Source organism: Triticum urartu, chromosome 6A, assembly GCF_056163025.1.
Source record: "Triticum urartu cultivar PI428250 chromosome 6A, HENAU_Tu73, whole genome shotgun sequence".
Taxonomy (NCBI): domain Eukaryota; kingdom Viridiplantae; phylum Streptophyta; class Magnoliopsida; order Poales; family Poaceae; genus Triticum; species Triticum urartu.
In genome coordinates, this window is record NC_141878.1 from 188,223,081 (window position 1) to 188,235,522 (window position 12,442).

At 46.4% G+C, this 12,442-nt stretch overlaps 1 protein-coding gene across 3 annotated transcripts; it reads left to right on the forward strand.

The window, feature by feature from the left end:
* The first annotated feature begins 509 nt into the window (after positions 1–509).
* LOC125515451 (uncharacterized) lies at positions 510–2,838 on the forward strand. 3 transcript variants are annotated; one of them, XM_048680919.2, is made up of 10 exons: positions 513–1,446; positions 1,526–1,579; positions 1,657–1,710; positions 1,788–1,841; positions 1,918–1,980; positions 2,056–2,118; positions 2,192–2,254; positions 2,331–2,393; positions 2,470–2,529; positions 2,610–2,838. In XM_048680919.2, exons 1-10 carry the CDS (start codon positions 1,359–1,361, stop codon positions 2,624–2,626), a joined length of 579 nt encoding a protein of 192 aa, XP_048536876.1. In that variant the 5' UTR covers positions 513–1,358; the 3' UTR covers positions 2,627–2,838. The 3 variants fall into 3 exon arrangements, with proteins under 3 accessions (XP_087387349.1, XP_048536876.1, XP_048536874.1); XM_048680917.2 differs by having other exon boundaries at positions 518–1,446; positions 2,467–2,529; XM_087531223.1 differs by lacking the exons at positions 1,526–1,579; positions 1,657–1,710 and having other exon boundaries at positions 510–1,446; positions 2,467–2,529.
* Positions 2,839–12,442: the final 9,604 nt, after the last annotated feature.

The window sequence follows — 12,442 nt, forward strand, 5'->3', positions numbered from 1 at the left end:
GTGAGTGCTCGGGGCTCAGCTGGCTCGGTGCAGAGGACAACAAGGAAGCTCATGGGCACGTCAAGGCGACGAGGGAGCGGCGGTGGCTGTGGCTTCACAGTAGCGCGGCAGTGGCTGCATCGGCCACGGCGATCAGAGGGCAAGAGAGAGAGGGCAGGGGAGAGTGAGGTGTCGGGGAGCTCGGGGCGGCACCGAGGAGGCATTTCAAGGCATCCGCGCACTGTCCAGGCGACGCAGGCGAGCAGGGAGCTGCACGGCAAGCTCGGGCGCACGTGCACTGTCCCCCTCTGCCTACTGGAAGAGGTAGGGGTGACTAGCACCAGGCCAGGTGGGTCGGCCCAGTTCATGTAAGTGGTCTGGGGGCCTTCTCTCTCTCTGCCTTTTCTGTTTTTCTTTTTTATTTTCTGTCTTTCTTTTTGATTTAGCACAAATGCCAGACCTCTTTGTAAAATGCTGAAAATATTTGTGGGCACTTGTGAAATTATTTCCAACAGCCCTGAAATGCTTTCAAGATTATTTGGATATTTAAAATTATTTATAAGATTTAAATGTCCAAATGTAAATACTATATGGATTAGTTCAAAAATCCAGAGTGTCCTAGAAAAATGTGCACCATTTTTGGCAAAGGTTCTGTTCCAATTCAAAAATGATGAACTTTTATGAAGGGCGGTGTGCGTTCATTGAAATCATTTTTTTAGTTGAACCTGGTATTTTCTGGGGGTGCTAGGGTTTGTTGATCCCCATTTCAAGTTTAAGAAAAAATTAAACATGATGCATCACTCTAGCTAGTCCTAATGCAAGCACTGACTAGGGCTGTGACAAGAGAAATGGGAGAAAATCAAGCGAAGATAATGCGAGTGATCCTCCATTAATTAGGGCCTGGCTAATTTAGCCGATCCCTTAATTCTGGGATATGGAAGAAAATCAACCGAAGATCGCTACTGCTCGATCCCCATCCAACGCTGGCAATGTGTTTGGATTTGTCCCAAAAAAGTTGTTGTTTGCCAGATGCAAAATTTGTTTAATTTAAGCTAGTGATGTTGGGGGGAAATACTATGTTAGTTTTCTATGCATGTTAATTAGTACTAAGAAATGGGAGGAGTAGAACCTTTCCTCACGAATTATCTTTGGGCAGACATTATTCCAACGTTTCCTTACAAACTAAGTTAAGTAATATTTAAATTATTTCCATATATGGTTTCCAATTAAGGAATTTTGTAAATGCTAGGGAAATTGGGAATTTTTTACCTACCACTGCTTTTCCTTCCACTAATAAGGAATTGCCGAGCTATATAAATAGGCACCTAGACCCGTATGTTTTCCTCACCCAATGAAATTCAGTTCATAGTGATCTAGACATGGCGATCAAGCTTATACCAGTAGCATTTTTCTTGCTCATCCTGGCCTTTGCTGAGTCCAGCGACAGGGGCGAACCTCCATCTTCTCGTAAGTACTACTACTAGCTTTACCAAGTCGAGGGTCTCTCATGTCTAAATGGCCTCATATAGTTTATTATTTCATGTAGAAGAAAATGCTTTTGATACGAGTGCTTATGCGGTTCATTGGGATCCACCTGCTGGTAAATACTTGTGCTACCTTGTCAAGTTGAGAAATTTGTTAATTGTGAGTCAACACCTAATTTGTCAGTTACTATAGAAGGAAATAGTTTTGGTGAAAGTGCTTATGCGGTTCACTGGGATCCTCCTTCTCGTAAGTAATTGTGCTACCTTGCCAACTCGAGAAGTTTGTTAATTGTGAATTAACTCATAGGTCATTATTTCCTCTAGAAAAAGATGGCTTTGGTGAAAGTGCGTACGTGGTACATTGGGATCCCCCTTCAAGTAAGTACTTGTGCCACCTTCCCATGTTGAGAATGTGTTAATTCTGAATAAGCTCATAGTTTGTTATTTGCTGCAGAAGAAGGAGGTTCTGGGGCAAGTCCTTATAAGGTGAATTGGAGCCCAGAAGATGCACCTTCCAGTAAGTACTTGTGATACCTTACCAAGTCGAGAATGTGTTAGTTTTGAATGAAATCATGGTTTGTTATTCCTATAGAAGAAAAAGGTTTTGGGGCAAGTGCTTATGCGGTACACTGGGATCCGGATCATCCACCATCTGGTAAGTACTTCTCCTACCATACCATGTTGAGAATGTGTTAATCCTGAACAAAATCATACTTTTTTTCCTTCAGAAGAAAAAGGTTCTGGGACAAGTTTTGATAAGGCGACTTGGAGCCCAGAAGATGCACCTTCAAGTAAGTACTTGTGTTTCATTAGAAAGTGAAGAATGTGTTAGTCCTGAATTAATTCATGATTCTTTATTTCCTATAGAAGAAAAAGGATTTGGTTCAAGTGCTTATAAGGTAACTTGGATCCCAGATGATGCACCTTCTGGTAAGTAGCTGTACCTTAGCAAGTGGAGAGTTTGTTCATTCTGAATGAACTCATAGTTTGTTTGTGCCCTCAGAAGAGAAAGGATTTGGTGCAAGTGCTTATGCAGTACATTGGGATCCAGATCATCCACCTGTTGGTAAGTACTTGTGCTACAAATCTTATCAACTTGAGATTGTGTTTGTTCTAAAGCAGCTCATTGTTTGTTATTTCCTGCAGAAAAAACCCGCGCCTGACAGCAATAGCCATGTGTCATATGAACACATCTGATTGGGACACGCGGTGCTCTGAGCTGTTGGATGGAGAGCGTGGCGAACCTATTTGGCACTACATGCCCACCAATTACATCATGTTCTATTAGATATATTTAAAGTTCATGCTCAACTATGTAATCTTGTTATCTTATCAATAAAGCGTGTCGAGTGGATGGATGTTTGTTAAAAAAACTAATCACCACCAAAATCTGGGAGTCTTTTGACTGCTACACACCAATATTTTCTTTTATTGCATCCCAAAAAACTCCAGTTTGATTAATTGTAATGTTGCACTTGGGAATTATTAATTTTGGATTTTGGTCTCTCAAATGAGTCGTACCTGGCTTCTGCTGCCACATCACTAGCCAAACAGAGGCGGATTCGTGCCATCCCAGCCAACACTGGTGAAGTATCCTCACCATCCCAGTCACTGTCATTAGTGGAGATGATTTTAGGAGAAGAAGGGACCACCGGTCATCCTTGAACCATCCCCACCACCACATATGCCCCATGGGGTGGCGCCGCCAGGGAAACAAGAGAGGAAGATGTGTAGTCAAGAGAGACATGCTAGACGGGGTAGTGAGCGAGGGGTTGTGGTTCTGTGTTGTTCCGCCGATTTATAAGAATTGTCACATTTTGGGTCTAAAGGGCATATTCCCTTTAACATAACTAGGAAAGTGGCCCACTCGATGCGCGTGCTAAGATTGAATGAAGTTAAATTTGAGAATATATTATGTAATTTGTGCATAGGTTTAAGGTAAATGTGATTACATTTTCAAGTATTAGAATTTTGCGAACTATTTTTTCCTTGTTATATTTTTCTTTTTATTGATATATAAATATATGTCTTGTATGTTCATCCTTTACTTAATAATTATGCATGGCATACTAACTGTAGTTTTATCATCGACTGTATCTTTCAAATTATATTTGTATACTTAGTCTTATAATCCACTGCATTATTCAAATTATATCTGTACATTTTTGCTAAAAAATTGTGATGTTGCTTAGTTGTTTTACAAATAGAAATATATTACTCCCTTTATTCCATAATGAATTTGTTTCTATAGAGTGCTCAAGAATACTAAGGGCGAGCGTACTGTGGTAAAAAAATACCAAATGTGCACACTATGAGAGCAAAATTATAAATAACGTTAAAATATAAGCCACCCTTGGTATATTTTAGCTATCACACCAATCCGTTATTCTTATTACCAAAGAACCTTGATATATATTCCCACAAAAAATATGAGACACACGCACTAAGTTGCAAGGTGCATATACTACAAAGCGTCATTAGTTTGATGGCCCCACCAGTATTCTTGTTCTTGACTTCTCCTCCTCTTTGCCCCACTCATCTTCTCACTAAGTGAGATGTTTCATCTCCCCTGATCCCCTCTATAGTATTTCCCAAAATCTTTCTTCTCACTCAAAAATTGCTTCTGCTAGATAGAGCCCATCAACTTCGTTTATTGCTGCATTGAGATGTGTCTTCCTCACCTGGAGCCACCACCGTAACTGGTTCAGGCACATGTTAAACATGGACAACAGCTTGTTTGTGTCCTTGTACGCCTCATCAGTCACCTAGGCTAGTAAAGGGCGGCGACGTTGTCCGTGTAGTTGCTTTGGTCGTTGATTTCATCTCCCGCAAACTTGCAGCTCTCCTGGATCTATCTTGAGTATGAGGATGCCGGCTACATTTTCTTTCACAAGCGCTCAAGGTAGATGCATCATCTCTATTTGTGCTCGAGGTAGCTTGGCACATCATCCTCATCCCCCGTAGCGAACATTCTTCAAGGTTTGGCCTACAAGTGTAATCAATGGAAAGCCAATTAGTTGTAAATTTTCATAAATTGTCTTTCTGGTCTTGGTAAAACATGTGATTTCTATAAATGGCCTATAAGTGTTGAGTGAGGTATAGAGTAGCTAGTAATAAGTTCATAATTTTTTGAAAATGTAATTATATGTATGAGCACACATACCAATCCATACTAGTACTATAACTACATGGTAATTGTATATTCTTGTATAGTTACTGCTCTTGTTTTTTATTTGTTTAACTTATGGCTAAGTTACTAATTGATGATAGTAAGTTTGGAATGTGAAATACCCTACATCTTAAGGTATAGTGTTAATTTGCTAATGCCCCCTCCACTTTTTCCAGGCTTTGGGACCGGCATTGGAAGTTTTAGGCCCCCTACCCCTATTAATATTCAACAAAGTTAAGAAACTTTAGTACATTTGTGATTAGCTATAGTTTAAATAATTCCTAGAGAAGACTGAATATATAACAATTGAATATCAAAACAAGTATGATTGCATTGTACATATGAATTATAATAATTAACTGATGCTCTCACTATTTGTTTGCATTACATACTAAGCTTGTCGAATCAAATATCACATTATAGTTTGCCGATGTTTGGTAGTAATGAACTATTTCCAATTGTTGATGCATGTTTGCAATAATTCGCTAACCAAAATTAATATTTAATAGCCTAATATTTAAATAGGTCTGATTTCATTGTACATGTGAAATAGAACAATGTCCCGATGCTCTCAATATTGGTAGTAATGAATTATTTTGACCTCATTGCTATCTTCATCATTTACCACTACCCGTACTCCATCCATTTATGTTACTCTTGAGAAGGGGATGGACTATAGGTAATGGTAAATAATGAAGATAGCAATGAGGTCGAAATAATTTATTACTACAAATAGTGAGATATCTGGCACATGCAACTGAAAGTTGTAATATGTGTGATGCTACTATGTAATATCAACCAAAGTGCGAGATATTACATACTAGCATCACACATATGACAACTTTTAGTTTCAGCTTGCGAGTGGGAATTCCAGGAAATGGTAAGATGTTCATGAATTCTGGTCGATACAACAATTCCATTTCTGCATTAAAGGTAGTTGCTTTGTATAGATCCATTATATAGTCATTTATAATGTGAACTGTTTCATTTATTCTAAGTATCCGTGTTGGCGATACCTCTCCCATGAATTGGGATTTTTTTCGATCATTTCCTTTCCTGAGTAGTATATCATTTGGTATTTTTATCAATTGCTCACCTTCTGATGAAGAATTTTTTTCATCCAATATTTAGAATCCACTCTAAAAATTCGGCTGCCCTTTTGTTTCTCTAATTCATCATGAGTTGTGCAGTTCAATGGCATGTTAATGGATGCGGTGACTATGTTCTTTGTTAGCTTCATTATATGGAAGTGCTTCCGAAGATATCACCTATTAATGGATGCGGTGACTATGTTGTGTCTTGTTCGCTTTGGTCCAAAAGGATCACTACAAAAAAAGACACATCCGTGGCATTTTGGCCCGAACGAAAAAAATGATGTCATGCTTATGACATTTCTATGACGGTAATTATGACAAAACACAGTATCAGCATAGATGTGGTGGGCTCCTACTTTTATGACAAAAAATCATGACAGAAAATGGGGTTTTCATACTGGGCGGGGCAGTGACGCACCTGCATGACATTCTTTGGGCCGTCCACGACTGAAAAATCATGGTAGAAACGAGGGCGGGGAAAATTTCGGGGAGTTCCCGGTTACGGTGGGTCGTCGGGGCCGAGTGATGCACAAAGGGATTGCGTGTTTCTCCCGTACACATACGTGCGTGTGTGTGAGGTGTTGGTCTCTAAATAAACCCGGTCGAGGCGTTCGCTTACTGAACCCGAGCGCTTGCACTAGCTACGTTACCGAACCCGAGCGATCAATCCCTAGCTGTTAACTAAACCTAAGTGATTCCTTCGCTACTGCTGCTAACTGAAGCCGATTGAACCTGCTTCCTCTTGATGAACAGTGACCATTGTTGGCGGTTGGATGAACAGTTCGCGATGGGGGTTGGATGAACAGGACCCCATGGTAGTAGAGGCCGTTGCCGCTGGATGAACATGACCCCGATCGAGTAGGCTAGTGGAGGGTCGATGAACAGGACCCCGTCGAGGGCTAGTTGAATAGTAGCCGGTGGAGGCTGGATGAACAGGACCCCGTGGATGAACAATAGATGGTGGAGGCTGGAGGAAGTCAACGGTGCATGAACAGTAGCAGGTGGATGCTGGAGGAAGTCGATGGTGGATGAAAAGTAGCTCGTGGTGGCTGGAGCGAGGCAGTCGACGGTGGATGAACAGTAGCCCGTGGAGTCCTATTTTGCGGTACGCCACACCCCTCCCGATGAACATGACCCTATTTCGACCGTAGGCGCTCCAACACAAGTCCGTTTCCTCTGTTTTGTGGTATGCCACACCCCTCCCGATCAACAACACCCCGTTACAAATGTATGCACTCGAACACAAGTCCATTTGCTCTGTTCTGTGGTACGCCAGACCTTTCCCAATGAACAGGACATCGTTTCGACCGTACGAGGTCAAACAGAAGGCCATTTCCTCCGTTCTGTGGTACGCCAGAGCTTGTTTCGGCTGTTCCGTCCAAGCCGGTTGGCTCCCGATGAAAACACGACGCTGTTTACTCTGTTCCAACCTAGCCGGTTGGCTACCGATGAACACGACACTGTCACTGTATGCATTAGAGACCCCACACATATGTACGTACGTAGCCGTATTTACTATCTTGTAGCATGGTTGTATGTACGTGTACACGATATAGACGGGACTGCATGCATGGTATGTCAGCGCCTCTACTTCAACACGTGTCGCTCCTTACTCGGCCATGGTACGTCGCTGCAGAGAGACCATTCGACCGCTATGTACGTACACGTTCTTGGCTAGACAGATAATGCTACCTTCGCTTCAACCTGGTGGGTCCCATCTGTCAGGGGGTAAGAAGTCACTTCCTTCCGTGCGAAGGTAAAGCCGGTGGGTCCCAACTGTCAGGGGGACATTTTTTCGCGAAATACAGAGGCCCTTCCGGTGGGTCCGAGCTGTGAGGTGGAGGAATCATTATTTTGCGCGTAATAAGGAGGCACTTGCTTGCGTGCGGCAATGGACCTAGTTGTCAGCCTCTCCACGTACAGTCCTCTTCTGATGCCTGTCATTCCATGACCACGTTGACCATGCCGTGCGAAGAGCACCCAGGTGGTGGACGATGGTGAGGCAAGGAACGACGCGGAGCCCGAGAACACGCGGAGGGTAGTATGATGGTTGACTGGTTCAGCTGCGGCATGAGGCTGTCGTCGCTGCAGAATAACAGGGGGTGTGGGTGAGTAGAGGGTTGGCCTGGCCAGCAGTGGGAGTAGGGTGGGGCAGTGAGGCTTGCGCGGCTACACAACCGGCCATGGAGGCAGGAACAGGCGGTCCCGCCAATGCTGGTTTGCGCGGCTCGTGCAAGAAGATCAGATATTGAAGAAGCAGCGGGACCGTTTGATTAAAATCTAATGGTCACTGCTGCTAGAGTCATTTGTTGACTAAGTTGATAAAGCCCTACGTGCACGTCAACTTAGTAGACCCACAGGTCAGCCTCCGAACCGGTGCGCCGAAGATGTCAGTGGGAGGAATCATTTTTTCACGTAATAAGGAGGCAGTTGCTTGCATGCGGCCATGGACCATGGGGGTCCCTATTGTCAGCCTCTTGACATACATCCTTGATGAAGATGGAGCATAGCCAGACTATATGATTTTGTAGGGATAAGCTTTCTTTGGCCATGTTATTTTGAGAAGACATAATTATTTGTTATATGCTTGAAGTATTATTGGTTTTATGTCAATATCAAACTTTTCTTTTGAATCTTACAAATCTGAACATTCAAGCTACAATAAAGAGAATTACATGGATAAATATCTTAGGTAGCATTCCACATCAAAAATTCTGTTTTTATCATTTACCTACTCGAGGACGAGCAGGAATTAAGTTTGGGGATGCTTGATACGTCTCCAACGTATCTATAATTTTTTTATTGTTCCACGCTATTATATTATTTGTTTTGGATGTTTTATATGCATTAATATGCTATTTCATATGTTTTTTGGGACTAACCTATTAACCTAGAGCCCAGTGCCAGTTTCTAATATTTCCTTGTTTTAGAGTTTCGCAGAAAAGGAATACCAAACAGAGTCCAAACGGAATACAATTTTCGCGGTGATTTTTCTTGGACCAGAAGACACCCAGGAGACTTGGAGTGCAAGTCAAAAGAGCCACGAGGGGGACACAAGGGTTGAGGGCGCCCCCCCGACCTTTTGGGACCCTCGATGACCCCCTGACCTAGATCTTCCTCCTATATATTCTCATATACCCTGAAAACTTCCAGGAGAGCCACGAAGCCACTTTTCCACTGCCGCAACCTTCTGTACCCATGAGATCCGATCTAGGGATCTTTTCCGGCATCCTGCCGGAGGTGGATTCGATCACGGAGGGCTTCTACATCAACACCATTGCCTCACCGTTGAAGCGTGAGTAGTTTACCAAAGACCTACGGGTCCATAGCTAGTAGCTAGATGGCTTCTTCTCTCTCTTTGATTCTCAATACCATGTTCTCCTCGATGTTCTTGGAGATCTATTTGATGTAATACTCTTTTGCAGTGTGTTTGCCAAGGTTCGATGAATTGTGGATTTATGATCAGCTTATCTATGAATATTATTTGAATCTCCTCTCAATTCTTATATGCATGATTTGATATCTTTGCAAGTCTCTTCGAACTATCGATTTGGTTTGGCCAACTAGATTGGTTTTTCTTGCAATGGGAGAAGTGCTTAGCTTTGGGTTCAATCTTGCAGTGCTCGATCCTAGCGACAGAAGGGGAACCGACATGTATTGTATTTTCGCCATCGAGGATAACAAGATGGGGTTTTCATCATATTGCTTGAGTTAATGCCGCTACATCATGTCATCTTACTTAATGCGTTACTCTGTTGTTTTGAACTTAATACTCTCGATGCAGGCAGGAGTCGGTCGATGTGTGGGGTAATAGTAGTAGATGGATAATCGTTTCTGTCTACTTGACATGGACGTGATGCCAATATTCTTGATCAATGCCTTAGATATCGTCATAACTTTGCGCTTTTCTATCAATTGCACGGCAGTAATTTGTTCACCCACCGTAATAATTTCTATCTTTCATAGAAGCCTCTAGTGAAACCTATGGCCCTCGGGTCTATTTTCCATCATATAAGTATCCGACCAGGGCTTGTGTACATCGAGAGGCAACGGACGGCAGCAACGGCATCCTGTTCATCGGGCATCGAACCCGCTAGGTCAGAACAGAGAAACATCGTCCTGTTCATTGAGAAACAACCGACTGGGTCGGAATGCGTCCTGTTCAACGGGAGCCAACCGGCTTGGACGAAATAGCCGAAACAGGTTCTGCTGTACCACAGAACGGAGGAAACGGCCTTCTGTTTGATCGGCCACGGTCAAAACGGGATCCTATTCATTGGGAGGGGTCTGGCGTACCGCAAAACAGAGGAAACAGACTTGTGTTCGAGTGCCTACGGTTGAAATAGGGTCCTGTTGATCGGGAGGGGTGTGGCATACCGTAAAACAGAGGAAATGGACTAGTGTTGGAGTGCCTACGGTCGAAACAGGGTCCAGTCCATCCACTGTCTACTGCCTCGCTCCAGCCTCCACGGGCTACTTTTCATCCACCGTCGACCTCCTCCACCCTCCATGGGCTACTATTCATCATCGACTACTGTTCGTCCAGCCTCCATCGGCTGGTGTTCATAGAGCCTCCACGGGGTCCTGCTCATCCACCCCCAACCGGCTGGGGTGCGGCGGCCTCCTCGTGGTCTTGTTCATCCTGTGACAACGGCCTACTACCACAAGGTCCTGTTCATCCAACCCCCACCGGGAACTATTCATCCATAGCCAACCACTCGGCTCGACTCACCACGTCTCGACTCGTTCTACGTACCACTCGCACGGTAGCAACAGTCACTGTTCATCGAGAGGCAACCCAACACCGGCTGGCTAGCTACGTCTCGCATGGGGGCTCGATCAGCTTCAGTAAGCAGCAACAATGATCAATTGCTCGGGTTCAGTTAGCAGCAACAGCGAAGGAATCGCTCGGGTTCAGTCAACAGCGAGTGTGTCGGAGTAAGTGACCACGGGTAGCCTAGTCGGCTCCCCCTGGCCTTTCTGAAAAAATTACGAGCCGATCCGGCTCTCAAGAATCCAAGACATGGGGCCGCCTTCCCCTGGCCGGCTGTCTCCTAGGCCGGCTATTGGAAGGCGGCCCGATTTCAGTCCTCATGAAGAAAGCCGCGGGAGGGCCGGCTCCGAGGAGCCGGCTGCGAGAAGGCCGATTCCAAGGAGCCGGCTCCCATAAAGTGGTCAAGACCGTACCCTCGAAGTCTGCATCCACATAACGGCGATGTGATGGGGCGTGGCTACAGTGAAGCCTGCCACCCCCGAATCCCGGAGCGCGCCTGGCACAGTGCACCGTACGGGTGGCCATGACCCGTCCGGCGCAGCACTGTTGCCACGTTGACCCTGATGTCATCCACGACGGGCTACCAGTACGGCCCACGGCCGGTGGGCCCCTTCGGGCAGAGAGACACCCGAAGGCGGCCTGGCCTCCCCCAGTCGGCCCAAGACGGAGCCGGCTCTCTCCAACCGGCTTGCCACCCCCTCGAAGGAGACGCCCCGTTAAGGAGACAAGACGCGGTGAGGCTACAGTGGTCACCCGCCGGACGGCAGCACTGTAGCCACACTTACCTCGGCGAAGCCCTCGTCACCAAGATTGAGCAACAGTAACCAGCCACCGACAAGGCCCTGGATAGTGGGGCCTGCCTATCGACCAAGGAGCCGGTAGCCGGCAGGACCCACCAGCCGGCGGGCCCCAGCAGCCGGCGCAGAAGCCGGAGAGGGAAGACACAGACGGCTCGGCCCCACGCCCAGCCGGATTACCATTGTACCCCCGGGGGGTAGGCCTATATAAACCCCCCAGGACACCCATGCCAAGCAGGGGTCCCTGCTAGTTTTAGACACCACGTAGGGATGAGAAGATAGCAAGCAGAGCCCTTCTTCCTCCTCTCGCCAAACAGCTCAAGGAGCATCGTGTAGCTACTTGTTCATCTAGTGATCATGTGGAGACCCCGCAGAGCAGCAGTAGGGGTGTTATATCCTCGGAGAGCCCCGAAGCTGGGTAAGATTCGCCGGTGTGCATGTCTTCGCCTCATCCCGTTTCCAGGCACCGGCGATGTTTTACTGGCTCCCACAATGATAAGCCACCCGTTGGCATATGTCGCACCTACCACCTGACATTTGGCGCCCACCGTGGGGCCAGGTGCACCGTCGTCCGGAGACCTATTCTGGACGGGAACCCTCTTCCTCCCCCGCGAGCGTAGCCAGCCCGGCACGCCCGATGGCGCTTGCCACGACGTGCTACAAGGCGTCACCAACATCTGTACGGCGAGCAGCCTCGCCAATCTCCTTGAAAAGACCCTCATCTCCGACGAGCTCGCCTCCGACGCGGGCACCGACCACCTCGTCAACCTCCTCGGCCGGCTCCATGTCTTCGGCGAGCCTGCTGTGGACTTGGAGTCGGTTGGCTCCACCGATCCGATGCCTGTCGACTCCGACACGGCCTCATTCGACACCTTCCCCACCAACGTCACAATCTACAACGACCCGTTTCCCCGAGCCGATGGCTGCGACGCTGTCACCACCGAGGTGATGGTCATTGGCCATGACGGCGCTGCTGACGAGAGCACCTACGACGCCCCGCACGCGGCGGTCCACAACTTGTCCATCCCCCTCCCGGCCGACGCCGACGATGAAGCACTGGAGGCTCGCCGCCTCACCCTCCTCGCGGAGGGCCGGAAGTGAGTTTCCATGAGACGCCTCGCTGAGGCCCACCGACGCGAGGCCGA

Bases quoted from the DNA above. Each gene is read 5' to 3' on its own strand.
- LOC125515451 (XM_048680917.2), top strand. From the start codon at position 1,359: ATGGCGATCAAGCTTATACCAGTAGCATTTTTCTTGCTCATCCTGGCC. The intron at 1,447-1,525 runs GTAAGTACTACT...TATTTCATGTAG, and splicing joins GGGCGAACCTCCATCTTCTC to AAGAAAATGCTTTTGATACG. The intron at 1,981-2,055 runs GTAAGTACTTGT...TTATTCCTATAG, and splicing joins CCCAGAAGATGCACCTTCCA to AAGAAAAAGGTTTTGGGGCA.